Genomic DNA, 20182 nt, shown 5'->3' with positions numbered 1-20182 from the left:
GACCTTTTTGTAAAGTGTTACCATTAAATGTAGCCTATTCATTCAATTCAAACCTGCTGCAATTACATATTGGTTTGATCCTTGTTGATTTACACCACTAGATGTCGCTACAACACAGTGTCTGAATAGTTGCAATGTCTGACGAGCAGATTTGATTTAACCAGAAATGATTAGTAATAAATGAAAGCACTTCAGAACTAATCTAATCTAACTATGAATTAAAATACGTATAAATGTTTTCTTAAAGGCACGATGTTTCCCCACACTGATCACAAACACTGCATAATCAGAGGATCGATACAGAAGATACTGTTGGAGGTCGTCCCATATAGAGATGGACGTAAAGTGACAGTGCCTACAGTGTAAGATGTTCTTTTGTTTTAAAAGTAGAGTCATCCCGCTGCCCTCAGCTTGTTAAAGTCATATCTGGCTTTAATCAACAGGGTCACAATGCTCCTATGATTATAATCATGGCTTGAGGCCTCTGGGAGTCTTCAGTCCTCATTACCCAATCAGTAATTATCACAATCATGTCTCTTGGCCCTCATTCCAATTGAATTCCACAGCTAAGAGAAGGAAGCCTTACAGACTGACCTAATCAATTAAGTCCCAGCGCAAGGCTACTTCAATCTGATGACTTTGTCCCAACCTCTGAGTTATCAAGATGGAGCCCAAATTTGATTAAGCAGAACCGACATTGCGTACACGAAAGGATTCCTGGAATATCAACTCCAAAGAGAAGGAAGTAAGTTGGCTTTTGGTCCAACATTGAGTAACTTTGATCATATTGAGCAGATAAATCAAGCTCTGACTCCATTATACCATTAAATTGCACTTTAGGGAGTCCTAAAACTACAGCTTGTGATTGATTTGAGGATGCTGTGATCTCTGTGCCAAATGTTCAAATCCTGGGGTTAAAGCTTAAAGAGACAGATCACCCAAAAAAAAAAAAAAAAAAATGTTTGTTTCCTAAACCTCACATCATACAAACTTTTATGACTAATATTTTGAAGAATCTCTCAGTATTGTCTATACACTGCAGCTCAGTGCTCATGTTATTTGGACCCCATTACCTTTCATTGAACAGTCCCCCCGCGAAACTGTGCGTTTACTTGCACAACTTTTGTGATGGAAATAATATGAGATGGAAAGAAAAATAGTCTTTCACTACTTTTGCGAATCTTGGGGCAACGTAAACGTTTTATGAAGAAAAAAAGCAAAACAATATTTTGCCAACATTTTACAATAAGGTTCGTTAGTTAACATTAGTTAACTACATTAGTTACCATGAACTAATAATGAACTGTATGTATACCGCATTTATTAATCTTTGTTAATGTTAATGTCAAAATTTAATAATACTCTATTAAAATCTTGTTAACGTTAGTTAATGCATTGTGAACTAACAATGAACAGTTGTATTTTTAAAAAAACAAAGATTAACAAATACAGTAACAAATGGATTGCTCATGTTTATTTCATGTTAGTCAATACATTAACTGATGAACCTTATTGTAAAGTGTTACCAATATTTTGCGAGAGAATGCAAAGTTTCTAAGGGGAACGCAATACTTTAGCACGAAAGCATTGAAATATGATTTTTTTTCTCCCATCTCGGTAGTTCTTTTCTGTTCTTCAGAAGAAAAAAAGTCAAAACCGGTTGGGACAACGTGAAGGTGAATACATGATGACAAAAGCTGCGTCCAAAAATGCGGTTACACTTTATTTTACGGTGTCATTGTTACAGTGTAATTATATATTTAAGTACTGAGTAATATTAATTAAGTGCATGTACTTACTATAGGGTTAGGGTAGGATTAGGGTTTGGTTGAGGGTTAGTTGCATGTAATTATGCATAATTAACTGTTAATACTATTGTAAGTACATGTAACATATGTAACAAGGACACTGTAAAATAAAGTGTTACCAAAAATGCATACTGTATGATAGGTACTACATTTGTTATGGAAATAACTACACAACGGTAAAAAAAAAAAGAGAAAAAGTATGTTTTATATAGTGTTTAGAACGGGTTCGTCACTTATTGGGGTCCTCTGGAAACATTTCCGTTGTGTTCTGTTCTATCTGCAGTGCGTTTCTGTATTTGGTTGTGTTGTGAGTATTTGTAGCACATGTGTGTTGTAAAACTGATGATGTTTTCTTAATTTGCGGGTGTTTTTCTATTTGCATGTGTTTTCTTCAGTTGCAGCGCGTTGAGCTCTCTCGGCCACCGTAATATATGGAAGTAAGCATATTATGTGGTGAACTATCCCTTTAAGAAAAACATCAGAGACCCAAACGCTTGTGTTTTTCTCATGAAAGTTGCTGCAACTCCATCAAAAGGCTCTGCAGATGAAATGAAAAAAACTTGAGAGCATATTGAAATAGAAAAAAAAAATCCGTCTGCCGCAGTAAGACATTTGTGATTGTTTATGAGTCGAGTTCGTAATTCACCATAATCAGAGTCATTAACCCTCCCGAATGTGTGCGTCATTCTGAAGTTCTCTGAGATGCAGATGCAGTGGACTTTGTGTGCGAGTATCAGTCTGGCCGTTTCTCCGAGTCCAGCCGTCAGTTTAATTGCCATGCGGAAGCACTTGATGCGCGCCAGCTGCATCCTGCGACCGGTGCTCTGATCCCGCATTTGTCTCTGTCAGAGCCTTCGGGGTCCGCCCGCTCCAGCACTCATATGAGCCATGCTGGCAGCCACCACCAGCCTGCACCAACTTATCTCCACATCAAAAGTCTCTCTCTCTCTCTCTCTCTTTCTCCCAAACAGACACACTCACCCTTTAAATCAGTGCTGCAGCTTTCGGGATGGATATGTATGTTCGTAATGTATACGAAGGCACGAGCGACGGTTTGTGGCGTAAGATAACACCTGGCCGCTGGCACCTGGCGTACGAGCGCTTGGGTTTGGCCTAATTGAAAGCCTTCCTATTGTGTCACCACAGCCCCTATGGGGTCTGCTCCCTTCTCTCTGAAACATCTGCCCACACAATCAGGCATTCAGCCATGCCAGCTGAGCCATGCCACAGCAGCGTAGTGCCAGCGTCACTCAGCTGGCTCAATCTTCCTCTTCCTCCTTTTCTTTATCTGTCTTTATCCCTCGCTTCTCTTCCACTGAACCGTTCGGAAATGGAAGCCTCTACCCTATAATCTGCTGTTCTCTGCGGTAGATTACATGGTTTGAGTGAATGTGAATGAGAGTGAGAGAGGACCAAAGGTAGGCTGTGTTAAATTAAACCCACTTGACCTCTGATTAGGAGGAAGGGAGAGTGTGTATTGTGAGCAGGTGTCCCCTCTGACAGATTTGAGCATAACACTCTTGTAAGTTAACCTCTCTGTATGTACGAACACTTCATCCAAACTTAAGGCTTCAGATATTGCGTGCATCGTTGTGTTGGGATAACCCGACCTTGAAAGCCTGTTTCCACGTCAGAAGACGAAATAAAACCGGTAATTGTAAGATAACGTTTAAAATGTAAAGTTGCATTATGATATAAAGTCGCATTCTGAGATATAAAGTCATATTGTGAGAATTGCAGTTATGATATATAAGTTGCAGTTGTATGATATGAAGTTGCAAGATAGTCACAACAAAGATATAACATTGCAATTGGGAGCTATAAAGTTGCATTTGCAAGATACAGTTCTGCAATTATGAGGCATTGAATCACATCTATAAAATATAGAGTTGCTATTGTGAGGTATAACAATTCCAATTGTGAGATATAAAGTCGCATTTTTTTATATAAAGTTGCATATGTGAGACATAGTTGCATTTGCATTTATAAAACCGCAATTACGAGACATAAAAGTATGAGTTAAGTCACATTTGCAAGATTTTCGATATAAAACTGCAATTATGAGATATAAAATTAAAATTATGAGTTAAGTTGCAAATGTTAGATGTAAAGATTTAGTCACTTTGCAATAGCTAAAGTCAACTGTGAGATATGAAGTCGCAATTATGAGATATATAATAGCAATTGTGAGTTGTCATGTTTGTTCGATATAAAGCTGCATTTGTGAGATGTAAATTTTCATATAAGGTGTTGCATTTGCAAAATATAAAGTTGCAATTATGAGATATAAAATGCCAATTGTGAGATATGATGTCACAATTATGAGATAAAATTGCAATTATGAGTTGTTACTCACATCTACATAACAGTTACATTAGTGAAAAGTCACAGTTGAATGGCATAAACTAGCAATTGCAGGATATACAATTTAATTTGTGAGATGTAAAGTTGCAATTCGGAAAAATTGTTGCAAGATATAGTCACAACTGTGAGATATGAAGTTGCAATAATGCGATATAATGCTGCAGTTAAGCTGTGTGTTAGATATAAGCTATAGTGAGTAGTAGTCACATTTGTATGATTTAAAGTCAAAATTGCCAGATATGAAGTTGCATTAAGATATAGTCACAATTAGGAGATATAAAATTGAAATTTTGAATTCAATTTGAGCGTTTGTTACATATAAAGTTGCATCTGTATAACATAAAATTGCATTTGTGAGACATGAAGTCTCAATTATGAAAAATAAAGTCGCATTTGTAAGATGTAAAGTCACAAATACCTTTTTTTATACTCTGATGTGTAAATGGGCCTTCACATCTGATAAAAGAAACAAATATGAATAAGAAACAAAAGATCTCGACTTTAACAAAGGATAAAATTGCAAACGTTCTAAGTGGCCAAGGATGATGAGGAAGAAAATGAACATAGCGTTGAATGAACCCTCTAGTCATTAATTACTGGTCCATGGGACTTGACTGAGCAGAGAGGTCAAGTATATACTGCAGGTCTTTCCCTGGCTTCAGTAATGTGGCCTTCAGCGTTCTCGGGTTATTTGAAGTTATTAACCCTGGGTTTTAACATCAATATGCCATATGCTCTACATTCTGCTCCAAAAGCTGGTTGTGAGCAGTGTCCCCTCACCCATGCCCCGTCCTGCATCTCTCTAGAGCTGTGCCAGGCCTGGATGATCCATCCCTGCAGGCCCATTTGCTGCATGCTACTGTACGACTCTGAAGGCCACCGCGGCCATTCACAGCCTCATCCCATCTCAGCCGCTGCCTGAGTTACTGCCTAAATGTGACACCTCTGACTGCTGCCGTGCTGTAGCAGTGAGAATACAACAGATTTATGGAGTCAGACCCTTTTTTCTTTTTTTTTTCTGGTTTTCTTCTTTTTACATGAATGCATAGAGACAGCTGTGTAAAAATCCACAATGTCAGCATTTGCTGGTCCATAATATTTCTAGAACCAGTACTTGTGAATTGTAAAAATGTAAAAACAAACACAATAGAAGCAATTTTTCATTATATATATATATATATATATATATATATATATATATATATATATATATATATATATAACCATCAGTGATGTTTATCAGATCAGCTATTCATAACCTTTCAGCATCTCATGTATCATTGTAAAGTTGTGTGTGTGTGTGTGTGTGTGTGTGGTTCAGGTAAACCCTACATTATGGGGACAAAATGTCCCCACAAAGATGGCAAAACCCGAAATCCTTGTCCTTGTGGGGACTTTTTTTTTGGCCCCCATGAGGAAAACAGCTTATGAATCATACTAAATGATGTTTTTTTGAAAATGTAAAAAATGCAGAAAGTTTTCTGTAATGGGTAGGTTTAGGGGTAGGATTAGTGTAAGGGGATAGCATATACAGTACAGTATAAAAATCATTATGTCTAAGGAAAGTCCCCATAAAACATGAAAACACAACATTGTGTGTGTGTGATTGAAACAAACCCGGAAAATTTCATTTGTACAGTTATTTTACATATCTTCAAATTGTTTCTCTATAAACATTAAATATGTTTCCAATAACAATACACTTTTTAAAAACCCAATATACTGTGATCAGGAATACCTGCATTTTTAATGGTTGTCAATGTGAGTAAAATTTACCTCACAGGTTTAGATGCGTTCAGTTTCTTATGGTAATAGCGCACAATATCCATGGCGAGTTGTGGCGCGCTCCTGGAACACCGCGACACGTCGTCTCGCGCGCACGAAAAAAAAAAAAAGCTTCTCTGGTGGGCTGTGAGTCTGTTTTAAGTCGTCGCAATCGTGTGATCCAGTCGTCCCTTGGACCAATCTCGTCCGGTTGTTTAATCCCCCCCCCCCCCCCCCCCACACTCTCCTCTCGTCCCACCCCCTCTGAGCCTCTCTCCGGATGTAGTAGTGCGCGCGTGGCTCTCAGCGCGCGATATAAAGCCACCGCTGAGTGACAGCGCGCGCGTGAAAAGCCTCTGTCCTTGTTTCTAAGAGGACTTACTCCGCAGTCACTCCAGGCAGCAAGACCGGCGAACATCTCCCATGACATCTTAATGAAATATGACTGAGCTTCACTCCTTGACTGGATTAATGCCTATGTAACCGTTCATTTGCTCTCCCTCCCTTATCTGTGTCCAAGTTTAAAGCCTATTCTGTGGTCATGGGGTCTATAATGTCATTTTTGCCTAGGCTAAAGGTCTAAAGCGGATACCAAGTGGATCTATGTTCCTTACAGACAAAAGAAACAGCGCAGGGAAATTAGTGGAAGTTTGAGATAAGGGAGGATGCGGGCGACGTGTTGGTGTGCCGTCTTTCTCCTCACTCCGGCTGTCTACCTGGTAAGAGTCTCTCTTTCTTTTCTTCTCTTCTTTTTTAACCTGTGTCACTCGTTTACTAGTGTAGAATATGCTTATGAAAGTGTGAAATCGTGGCACTTCGGAATGACATCAATGCTGTAGCATTATGCGATGCTTTACACTTTATAATTATGCTTTCCAGGTTTTAAAATAACTTATATATGCCCTTATTTTTGTTATATAGAGACTTTTAACCGCGTTTTAAATTGTTTATGAAATACTTCAAACTGTGCTCTCAGAGCTTACTAAATCAAAATATATGTATCTATATATATATTAATTAGTATTTCTAAAAGCGCGTCTCATGCGGACAAAACCTTCCTCTGTTTCTGGTCTCGACATCCAGTTGCGAGAGTTGTGTTTCAGTGTTCGGCCTCACGGGGGCGCCAAAACAAATGAAAATACCTGCGCGAATGAAGCGGCAGTGACAGCCCTGCACCCTGATGAGAGTCTCTTTGATTTCCACTACTCAATCCACACTCGAGCCATGTCTGCAACAAATTACATTTTACACTCTGACTAATCACTTTATTGAAAATAAATCAAGAAAAGAAAATAGACTAGGCCTACGACTTCTAATTAACTCACCGTGACCACATAATTAAATTTGATGAAATAGCAAATTAGCATACATTTTAAATATGCAAATAAATGAAAATCGCAGAACGTCAATTGTATGCTTTACGTTTTACTCTTGGATTTGTTTAATAATGCGAGAATGCTTTTTTATTATTAATATTATTTTTATTTGGATAGAAGTGGATCTTTTTTTTCTAACAATGCCTATAATTAACATTAATATAGTCATGATGAAAAATTCGTTTTTTTCGCATTTTAAGAGTTTTAGAGATGCCGTGCGCGCGCACACACTGAAATAAAAAATGAAAGTTTTTAACTATTTAAATTAAGGACATATTGTAATGTATGCGTTTACACATAAACATGTTTTTTTTAAATGATTGTTAAACCTGTACGAGGTCCTGCTCTGATTTAAGAAATTGTATTCGACTAAATGGCCTGCTTAACACAAAAGAGTGATTCGTGGCTTAAATCATTTTTTAATAATAAATTAACTGCAATTTTACTCCTCGTAATTTCCTCCAACTTTCCTCCTGGTCAGTGTACTTTAAATTTGAGTCATTTTGAAGTTGGTTACAAGACCTGAATCTCAATCTCAGTGTGTCCAGCTATCACAGTTCAGCTAACATTTTAACAAAATGCATGTCATTTCAATTTCATTTTAATTGAATTTGTCCGAATGTTTGATTGATTTATTCATTATAAATATGCCAAAGGCGTGTTTGAAGGGCGCAGTTATTTTTCATTATTATCAAACTGTGTCAGTTCGCCGATTAAATGACAGTAGATCGTCTCTATGTGTTTTTGGTTATACTTGCTCGCGTATTGTATTTTATAGAGGCCAGAACACACACTGGATTTTCTGAAGAGTGTGTCCCCTCGTGTTCATAAGGCAGTTCAGGACCATGGACAGCGCAACCCGACCTCTGCCAAACACTCTGCTTATATGGCCTTTTTATTTACATATCTTATACATCTTCAATTTGTTACATTTTATTTTATTCACTTAAGATATTGATCACTATCTCTGAGTGGTTGGTACAGGATACCACTTCAGTAAGGTTTAGGTTTCCCTTATGTCTTCGAAACATAAAAACATACTACAGACACATAGATTTTCATATAATGTTCATATACGCGTGTTTTCTGTGTGCGAGAATGGCGCAATGGTTTCATCACCATCACTTTTACCCATCTGAAATCGTTCAGTTGTCCTTTTCTATTACGAAATCTGAAAATATGAAACACCAGGCATAATCATTGGATGACCAGAATGTGACCGTTAATGAGAAGATTGAAGACCGTGGCTGCGGATTTCCGTGGCTATACGAGGCCTGTCCGCAGAACTCCGCACCTCCGAGTGTTAGAGTTGAACTTGGCTGCTGTATTTCATGTTTAAGCCTCTTGTGTGTGTCAGCTCGTCCTGACCTGATAACAGCGGAGCATGAGGGGACGAGCAGCTGTACGACACCAGGCAATTAAACAAACGCATCTTCTTATATATAAGCACATTTAATTTAATAAGCTAGTATTTTTCGCTATGCTTCAAATTTTTTTTTTTCTTTGTAAAAAATAAAATAAAAAAATAATCATTTGTTTATTGCACGGTAAAATAAATTAATGAATGCATTCACGGTAAAAAAATAAAAAATCGTAAAAAAAAAAACCTTTATCGTAGAAAATACATCTGTTAAAGCTATTAACTGTGTACAGGTGCATTTAAAAAGGAAAAACCCATTACAATCCGTTTGCTACTCTACTGGTAATAATAAAGATGGACATATAAGGTCACGTGATAACTGCAACTGTGATAACACATGTGTGCCCAACACAAACATAAAACCCCATCAGACCTACGAACACAAAATAGTGCAAAGGATAATCCACTCCAGTGTACATAACTGAGAACAACAATAAGATACTATGTTTTTAAATAACATTCAAAAAAATGACATTACAAGGACTCCTGTACTACTGTAGGGTCTGCAAATGATAAGGTTATTCATATTTATTTGAGTACTTTTAAAAATAAGAAATCTCAGTAAAATTGATTTTATTGTCTTTTAAAACAGAATGTATTTTCTTGAACATAAATGGTAAAGTAACTTGCATGCAGTTAATTAATTAACCGGTTTTTGGTTTAGCATTTTTACATTATTATTATTTTTTTTAGATTAAATAACTTAAATGTAATATTCAAGTTGATTAGGACCGTCTGATACATTGATCAAATTTTTACCCCCTGGCATTGCACCGATTGAGCTGTATATATATATATATATATATATATATATATATATATATATATATATAATGCCACATTGCTTGAAAGAAGTTGCAGCTTTTGGAAACTACACACATGAATCATCCAGACATGCTCTTCTAAGTGCACTTTACGTTTCCAAGACAACTGCATATAAACAATATGCTCTGGAAGTATATGGATGCACAGATTCATTATCCTCACAAGCCACACAGATGTACCTTATTATTAATACACTTGAGGACGGAAAGATCCTCAGTGTGCTCAGCTGTTTTTAACCCTGATGAGTGTGTTGCTCAGCCAGCTACATCCACTCCATTTAAGACTCCAGGAAAGATGTATGCTCAAGGTCTGAACTAACCCTCTTGTGTCTAATGATTGGCGGAGAGATGGTGTGAAATGGTTCAAGTAAAAATCATCAGCCCTTAGTCCATTAAACCTCACCTACGCTTCAGAAACCACCCGTAAGTCACCTGACCCGGGTCCCAACGGAGACATTTTGACATGCTGGCTGTCAGTCTCTTTAAATGAGTTAAACACAAACGCCCTTTAATCACCCTCTGGAGGTCTTTAAATTAATAAGAACTTAAGTGATACAATCAAGATTGTCCTGTTATGATAAAACATAGGTCAGCAATTGACTGAAGTGGTTAAAATGCATTAAAATCGGGTTCTCGGTTGAATCTGAAATAAGGAATGTTTGTCTGTTTTGATATATATTTTTGTTAATGTTTCCCCTTCAGGATAGGCTTTGATTTTGGGTGGTGATTTAGTGTCAATGAAGTGTGTTAAGGCTGAGTGATGTTAAGCTCTGAAGAGATGAAGAGGAGTGGTGGGGTCTGTGAGAGAGCGGGGAGAGAGAGAGAGAGAGAGAGAGAGAGAGAGCGAGAGAGCCCAGGGCTGTATAGTTAGTGTGCAAAGCAATGTAATCTGCCCTCCTCCCATGGCGCACACACTCATATCCGCTGTTTAATAGACTTGTGTTCACATCAGTGCCACAGTCCATTTATCCCAACTCTATGAGTTTCATGAAGTGCCTCCGTATTGCAGGTAAGGACATCTGCATTATGTTAATGCACGTCTGTAGGTAAATGGTACCATCAGCAGTTCTGCACCAGATAATTGAGGAAACAGGATTTTCGGAAGACTTTGTGCAGTAATCTCTGCTGAGATGAGCCGAACATGCCATGAAATGAAACAAACACTGGATCCTTGACCCCTTTGGGAGACCTGATTTGAACTGACCTTTGACCCTTGAGAAAGATGCTGAGCTTTGGTGTGTATTTATGCCTATGTGTGTGTGTGCTGATAGCAGCGTGGGGCCGGTGGATGATGTAGTGTCTTGATGTAGTGGGATTGACTTCTGAAGGTGACCTTAATTCAGCAAGTGGCTTAAACCAATGCCAAGGGCGTCACTCTCAGCCCAATGCATTCTAACAACAAGCACCACAACACAAACTACATCTTTTTTTACTACCATGAGCTCGCTTTTTAATGTGAATGAAAGGAAAAGTTTATCAGAATGACTTCTTAGAGAGGCAAGAGTAAGTTGAAACTGTACTGTAGAGGAAGCTGTTTTATTGTTTTTGAAGCATAATTGACCTTGTTTATACAGGTTGTTGGTATAGAAGTAGTATACATATAGTATATAAGTATATAAGTATATAAATGATTTCAATATCAAATATATATTTTAAATTCATTAATGGGAATTTAAATTCAGTTGGCCACCCCCCACATAAAGTAAGTTGAATTGGGTTTTAAATGCATTCTGTCAAATTAAATGTCTAGTTTATGTCTATATATATATATATATATATATATATATATATATATATATATATATATATATATATATATATACGTATATATATATATATATATATATATATATATATATATATACATATATATATATATATATATACATATATATATATATATATATATATATATATATATATATATATGTATATATATATATATAGATAGATAGATAGATATAGACATATATATAGACATTTATATATATATATATATATATATATAATATATATATATATATATAAATGTCTATATATATGTCTATATATATATATATATATATATATATATATATATATATATATATAAATACACACATGCATGTATATATTTAAGAAAAATGTTATATATACAATATTTATATATAATATAAATTATATATAAAGTATATACATGCAAATATTTTTTAAATATATTCATGCATGTGTGTGTATTCATATATATATATATATATATATATATATATATATATATATCTGTGGCTCATGGAGAAAAGTGACTCCATTTTAGAAGCGTAACAGTCTAAACGTGAAGTCGTAAACTGCCTTGGATCACATGTGTCTTTATAACCAATCACTTTATAGCCTTGACGTCATTGAATTTGAAGAGTCAGTGTTTGCAGATACATAATGATGAATGTGAAGTGCCTAACTCTGTTGCAACATTGTCCGTGAATTCTCAGTTTTTGGTATTAAAAATACCAAATTTAATTTAATAGCAAATACGTTCATTGATTGAATCTCGCGATTCATTATTTGATCATCTGTTTCCTCACAAAAGCAGTTTATTCAGCATTCTCCAGCTCCTTTGACCTTCGTTCATGTTTTTGTTGATGCAAAAGTTAATTAGCATTAGTGTGCTCTTCATTTGTCCTTTAAGTGTCCATCCTGACCTGTTTATGGCCCTGCACGGGCTTTCCCACATGTCATTTTTAAACCAGTTCCTCTTCTGACCCTCCACACACGTACACTCAGTGTCAAGCTAAGGACACATCACAGGGTGGAGACAGGACAAGGTTGCTTTGATTTATTACCACAGTCTCCATTCTTCTTTCCACAAACCGCTCCTGAATTTCAGTCACCTACACAGGTCAGAGGTCAGCACTGAACTCAACCCGAGAAGGGCAATGGATCTGGAAAATGATACCCCAGACTGACCTGAACCTCAATGGGCTATTTTCCCGTTTCACTATATATAGAAGCATCCTCCCCAATCGGAGCTGTGTTGTCTGGTGAAAGAAACATTTCGAACTACTCCATGCAAAGCCTGCGGAGAGGCAGGCAAGACCAGATAACACCAGCCTACCTCCCTTCTATCTTAAAATGCTGTGGGACTCTGAAGTTTCTTTCATGCATTAAAGAGGCTGGAATTAGAGAGATGAAAGAGAAATCTCTGAACCATAAACGTCAGTCAGACAACAATAGACATGGATTACAAGGAAAACACTTCCAGACTGTTTGGATACACGTCTGCAGTCATTTCTCAAAGAAACGAGAAGCAGATTCATAGTTGTGCCGCTGAATTGAAGCATGGCGAGAGCTGTTAATGTATTATATATAAAAGCATGTTGAGCCTGTCTGGGGTGGCTGTTTTATGGACAGGGAAGCAGCTCTTTCTCAGCTCTTTCTCCTCCTGTGATTGCATATCTGATAATAAAATGACCGTTTTTGTTATAAGATGACAACCAGTACTCATCATCTACTGGTTGCTTCAATGGATAATTACTGACTTTCAAAGGAATTACCTGTCTTTGCCTATAGGTGGAGCACTGTCACTTGTTCAAGATGCTTTTGTGTACAGAATGAGTGCAAATATTGTAAATACTGAGCATTTTATTGACATATTCGGGGGTTTGTGTTGCTTTTCATTTATCACATGCAATTTGCTGCATCTCTCCTTAGTTTTAATTCAGATTTGCTCCTAGTTTTTCCACTTGGTGAGGAAGTTGAATGCAGGCATCAGAATATTTACTATTAAAATAATAATAATAATAATGAAAAAAACTTTGCAATCTAGTAAGATATGAATATGCCATCAGCACTTGCAAATTGTTGCCCTATTGTTGGCTTGATTCTTGCTTATATTGCTCTCCTCATTTGTAAGTTGATTTGGATAAAAGCGTCTGCTAAATGATTAAATGCAATGCATCAAATCATCATATTAGAATCATTTCTGAAGGATCATGCAACACTGAAGACTGGAGTAATGATGCTGGAAATTCAGCTTTGCCATCACAGGAATAAATGACATTTTAAAATCGATTAAATGGAAAATTGTTTTTTAAAACTGTATTTTTGATCAAATAAATGCAGCCCTGATCAGCATAAGAAAAGAAAAAAACGTTTCAACTTTTTAAACCACTGAATGTCCACATCCAAGTATCTATTTGGATTGTTTGAAAGATCCAATGCTCCTCCATGTTGTCCATACATCTGTGGGATCAGAACATCTGAACTCATGTTGTAAACACAACCCGTCGGCACAATCACATCACATTGTGAAGAAAGATCTGCATTTCTACAGCTTAGGCTGAATGCAGGAGATTTAGCCATGGTAGACTTGGACATTACAGTTGCTTATGTCGTCTTTGTGCAATTAATAAAGTGCATTAGCTGGCATGTGGATGTGGTTTCTGTACTACATAAATCCCATAAACTCGACACAAAGCTACTCTCTGTGTCCGGTTCAGCTGCTCTGCATTAGGTGGCTCACCACTCCACTGCAACTGCAGTGTGTGTGTGTCAATCAAGTTTATTTTACAGAGCCCCAGTTACATTTCTTCTCTCAAAATCAGTTTTACTTATCTTGAGGCGATCAGTCAATAAGTAATGCTTTTTTTTTTACGCGTCACTCCTGTAGAATTAGATGGAGAGTGAAAGTAAAAAAAAGCAAGATGAGATGGCATGCAAGTGCATGAGAACGCTTCATGACTGCTAACCAGAGGAACAGACCAATCGGAGCGCTTATCACTCCTCATGCAGTGAATGACAGTATTGCATTACATGGCTGGGGCCGGCTGGATTTCACTTCTATTGATTTTCAGAATGGCAATTATTCCTCAGCCTGTGTGGGCATGCAGCCTACACGAGATGTCGAGAGAAATCTTTGGAAGGAAAAAAGGAGGACATGCTGAAGATTTTGAGCATGGAAGCAATACGGTAGATTGAGGGACTGATGTCTCTTGACTGACATGTTTACAACCCGTGTCAATAAGCTGAGCTTCATTCTGTCATTCTGAGATTCATTAGCATTATCTGTTTTTAAGGAAGAACAAGTTTATTCTATTTTATTGTCTTAATCTCTGTCCTCATCACTTTTTCATTCTGCTACTTTCATTCTACTGCTGTTCTGTTCTCTCTGTGTGTGTGTGTGTGTGTGTGTGTGTGTGTGTGTGTGTGTGTGTGTGGTTCAGGTAAACCCTACATATTGGGGACAAAAGGGCACAAAGATGTTTTTATGCTAATTATTAATTATTATTGAATCACATTTATTTTTATGTTTTTTCTTATTTTTAGAATGGTTTAATGTATTTATTAACCTTTGTTGTTGCTGTTGTTAATAATTAGTATTATATAATATATATTATGTGCTTTTATCATTAATATTATTATATTCTATTATTTACTTTAAAAATACAAAAGAAAATGAAAAGGCCCAAATTTACAAATTCAACAGAAAACTAAAGGAAGGAAACAATGGCAATCAGTGAATGAATATGAATGTTTTATTTGTTATCAACACCTTTTATTCAGCTATTTTTTTTCTGATTCTAACTTTCTCTCGTTTTTTTTCCTTACGATCCAACACACCTTGCTGATCTGTAAAGATTCACCTTTAATTCTCACGGCTCTAATCCTCGCGTCTTGATTCGACAGAAAAATCCTTGTAATGAATTGACGTGTGAGAGTGTCATTCATGTCAAAGTATTTCCCCTGGTTTTGTGAAGCTGATAGCGGTGCATTGTGATAGAGACTGAAGGGTGGACGAATTATGGCGAGGTGATGGATGTGCTCTGTTCTCCCAGAGCAGCCCGAACACCACCGATCTGTCAGCTCTCAAAAACCATTACTTAAAACATTAGCCTGGCCCATAGCAGCAGCCACTCAGCCACAGACAGACAGGTGAGCACCATTCTCCTTACGCTGCTCCTGAGGGACGTGGCTGCGGAGTGTGTGTGTGTGTGTGTGTGTGTGTGTGTGTGTGTGTGTGTGTGTGTGTGTGTGTGTGTGTGTGTGTGTGTGTGTGTGTGTGTGTGAGAGAGTGAGTCCTGACTGACAGCACCGCTCACACCTGAACGGGCAGCGTGTTATGATATGTGTTGCTCCTTTGTCTCGGCTGAATTTCGTTCAGAGTCATTCAATTCTATTCAGTTTGATTTAATTTGATTCTACTGGAAAAGGCATTATTTCCTCAGATGTAGATGACGGTAGTCTGTTAAAATGTAATTGTTTCTCTGACAGGGTTTCGAGACCACATGGTGTGTTGCGAAATCAAATTTCAGACAGTTGTTTAAATTAGTTTTGGGATCATTTGAGGCTCAGTGACTTTTGTATTTTTCAATTCTCTTTGCATTGTTTTAGAACTCCTAGTTTTCTGAATTATAGCAGAAAAATAGACAATTAATGTTTCAAATCCAGGTTTACCTTACATTGTTAGAAGAAATGGTTTAGTGGTTCCCATCAAGGGATCAGTTTATGAATTAAGTTTTAATAAATTATTTTGTTTTATTGAATTTTTTTATTTAGATTACATTTTTTTAATTGAACAGCTTGTAAACAATTTATCACCTTTTAGTTAAAGGGGCTAAATGTAAGAAATGACATGTATTAATCACTTTTTTATTTCCAATGTGTGAACAGCTTGTAACGAAACAAGAAATTAGGTTGTCTCTGAAAGCCATAGACTGATTTTCATGTGAAGAACTCTGGATATTTTTGCCAGGAAAATCAAATGGTGTGACGTTTATCCCGAGAGACTCTCTTTCGTTCTCTACAGCGACTCCGGGCCTGTACAAATACCCACACTTGCAGTCTTTGCCACTTGACAGTGTGTGCAAGCAACAGGGGGTGCGTGTACAAGACTGTCCCAGGTCTTAAAAAGGCTAAAGCTCCCTTAACGCGCACTAAACCCACACTATCTAAGCATATGGTGAACGTGCTAACACTTTAGTTTAGGGTTCAATTCTCAACATTAACTAGTTGCTTATTAGCATTCATATTACCGGGAAGCTGTTTATTAGTACTTATAAAGCACATATTAATTGCAATACCATATTCTACATTCTTAATCCTACCCGATACCTAAACTTAACAACTTAAAAAGCAGTAATTAAGAGTTTATTGAGGCAAAAGTTAGTTTGTTAGTAATTGGATCTTAATCTAAAGTTTGACCGGTGAATGTGATTTCAAGTACAACATGTTCCTTGGTCAACATTTTTTTATTTATCCTTGAACAAAAATCAGATTGAGGGACAAGTTTAAAGTTTATGTCAAGTTTAGGCTTACAATCAGGGTTAGGTGCTTCTACATCAGTGTTATTCACCTATCATTTCCTTCTGATTTTAGGCATTAGTTATGGGTAGGGTTTAGGGTTTGGGGGATAGAGATAGGGTTAGGACAACATTTTCTGAGAGGAATGTTGTTCCTGGATCAACAAAATATGTTGACTCAGGAACATGCCTTGGCTAAAATCACGGTGACCCTAAGCATCATGTTCAGGAACTCGCATGCCATTGAATTGCGAGATGCCAAGGGAAATATTCCACTGTGAGTTAAATTAATTAGATATCACATATACTGTAATTTGGTAGCAAAATATAAAGTGTTGCACATTTTATTGGTGCAATGATGAGGATGTACTTGGTACAGCATTTGCAACTGCTTTTTTATCACTTTATTAGAAGCACCTCAAGTACTAAATTGTGTCTTCTGTTACATAGGGACCACTGAACAGATATTTAGAAGTTTATTTGAAAATTCAAATTATTGAAAATCTAAATACAGCTCTTTAAACACTTGCATTTTTACAACAATATAAGCATGTAATCAAAAGTTGGTAACACTGTATTTTACAGTGTCCTTGTTACACGTTACATACTGTAGTAATAACTATAAATTATGCATAATTACATGCAACTAACCCTAAACCAACCCCTATTGCTAACCCTAACCCTATATTAAGTGCATGTATTACTCAGTACTTAAATGTATAATTACTGTAACACAGACACCGTAAAAAAAAAAAGTGTAACCCAAACGTTCTACACACACTTGCGGTCTTCAGCCCACTTGGGCCAAATACAGGAAATACGTCATGAATGTAGACAAATGGTCAAATGCAAAGACCCCAAGTGTGGGTATTTGGACCGGCCCAAAGTGTGCAACACCAGCTAACGTTAGCTTAGAGATTGAGTGTACTGATGTCAAATGACTCCACACAAACTAAAATAAAAAGTTTGCTGTTCACAGTAACAGTGACATAAACAATGTTAATCTGTAATGATTCAACGAGATCAACTAATGACGCATGAAATGAATGCTTATACAATGTTCAGGATCATGTCAAAAGAGATATTCAGTACTGTCATGTCATTGTGTCATGCAAAGAAAATGGATTCATTCAAACTATAGTCTCACATAGCCAGATCAAATATACTTTATAATCAAACTATCATAACTGTGTAATTTTAATTACCTCATCTGTCGAAAATCTCAACTTTTACTCTGAATGTTGTTGTTTTTTTCATTAGGCCTCGGAACTTTCAGTTGCCATCATTTGCTTTTGATATAGTGTAGAAATGCAGATTTATCGTTTTGATCATTTAACTTTGCAGATTGCATTGTTAGCCAGACCTGACTGAGAATTACATTGCTATACCCATTGTGTTTTGAGAAATGCCATATGAATTGGTTACTTCAGCACTGATTAAATTCAGGTTATCCTGACATGTTCACCTCCTCCACTACTCTTTCTCTTCCTGTGTGTCTTTAGAAATGTGAGAACTTTTCAAAGTTTCCAGTTAACTGATCACACAATTAAAACTAAAAGCTCCCTAGTTATGTGTATATTTTTGTGGAATAAAGGGTTTTTATAGGCAGCATAAATGAAACTTTTCATTTTTTACTGCAGTGCTCCCTTATAGTCTCTTCTGAATAGTTTTCTGTTTGGCCGTACTGTCTCTATTTCAGATAATTCACTTGTGCTCTACAATGAATATGATATTTTTCTTTCATGGATCACTATACTTACCATTTGATTCTTGGACTATGCACACACACACACATACTACTATCATTGAAAAGTTTGGGATTGGTAAGATTTATTTTATGTTTTTGAAAGAAGTATCTTCTGCTCACCAAGGCTACATTGATTTGATCAAAAATACCGTAATACACAAAACAGTAATATTGTGAAATATTATAACTGTTTTCTATTTTGATATATTTTTTAAATGTAATTTATTCCTATGATGGCAAAGCTGAATTTTCAGCATCATTACTACAGTCTTCATTGTCACAATATGATGAGTTTGCAATGATAAATATGAGCAATACCACTTATATTTATTTGAAATATTTATTTGAAATATTGAATATTGAAATACTTACACTTCCTGTAAATTATTTATATATATATAAATGCACACACACACACACACACACACATACACATACATATACAGTATATAGTAGAGGATAGAAACATCTTTAAGTCTGTATAAAAATAGAATTCAATTGGAAGTGTGTGCATGTGTGTGTGTGTGTGTGTGTGTGTGTGTGTGTGTGTGTGTGTGTGTGAGTGTGTGTGCATGTATCTGTAAGATAAATAAATGTGTTTGCATGTTTAACTATAACATGGACATTACAAACATGGCACCTACCGTGAAAGCATTGACACTTATTTTCAATAAAACATTTTTCTTTTTTTTTACTATACACATTATTTCAAATTGCCAAATATGTTTGATCATAAATGCAGGTACAAGCTTATAGACAAACATGAAATACACTGAGAAGCTGCTGATGTCCTCTGGTATAGGAAATGGAGAACGCCACACTCTACGTGTCTGAGTATCTCCAGGGCTTTACTTTGATGTGTTATTAGTCTGTGAAAGTGCATTAGAGCAACGGGACAGTTAGTCTCAGCAAGTAATACATAGTAATCAGAGCAGTGGATAACCCAGAAGGAGGTTTCTGAAATTAGTCTCATAATCTCCACTTGAGACACACAAACACACACACACAAACACACACATACACACTTCCTTCAAAAAATATCCCAAGAGCTTGTAAAAATGTAGCAATCACCACAGGGAGCAACTCGAACTACAGAAAAAAAGTTTTTAGGCTTTACCTTATGTTAAGATAGGAGAAAGAAACGTTATGTTCTTATCTGGTACGCTTAAAACAAAAAACAAAAAATCGAATTTCTTTATATAATTCAACTGTCATGTCGTTCCAAACCTGTATGACCTCCTTTCAACTGTAGAACACAAAATAATATTACAAGTTTCAACTTTTGTCCATGCATTCAAAGTCAACAGGTTCCAAAACAACATTAGACCCTATTGACTTGGCAGACATGTATATTATTATTATTATTATTACTATTATTATTTTAATGTCTGTTTACATGTAGCACAAATTTTCCGGTCAATTAAATAAATGATGAATGATGAGGGTGAAAATAAATATTGAAAGGATTTTTATTTATTGGGTCAACTGTCCCTTGAAATGCACAATCGACTCTGGTTGAAGATGTATTTTCCCTCTGTTACTGTAGAATAGTATGTGAGGATTGGGGGTCACCTGCTAAGTGCTATTAAGGACATGTACAAAATTTGT

At 36.3% G+C, this 20182-nt stretch overlaps 1 protein-coding gene across 1 annotated transcript in view; it reads left to right on the top strand.

Annotated features, from left to right (window-relative positions):
• The first annotated feature begins 6232 nt into the window (after positions 1–6232).
• The window catches only part of nxph1 (neurexophilin 1), a 31638-nt gene continuing 17688 nt past the window's right edge, over positions 6233–20182 (top strand). The window contains exon 1 of the mRNA XM_079878957.1: positions 6233–6655. Coding sequence (XP_079735083.1) covers positions 6602–6655 — 54 coding nt within the window. The 5' untranslated portion in view covers positions 6233–6601. The remainder of the gene's footprint in view (positions 6656–20182) is intronic.

Source organism: Squalius cephalus, assembly GCF_949319135.1.
Source record: "Squalius cephalus genome assembly, chromosome: 8".
In the NCBI taxonomy this organism is placed as follows: Eukaryota; Metazoa; Chordata; class Actinopteri; order Cypriniformes; family Leuciscidae; genus Squalius; species Squalius cephalus.
This window is presented reverse-complemented; position numbering and strand designations above follow the sequence as displayed.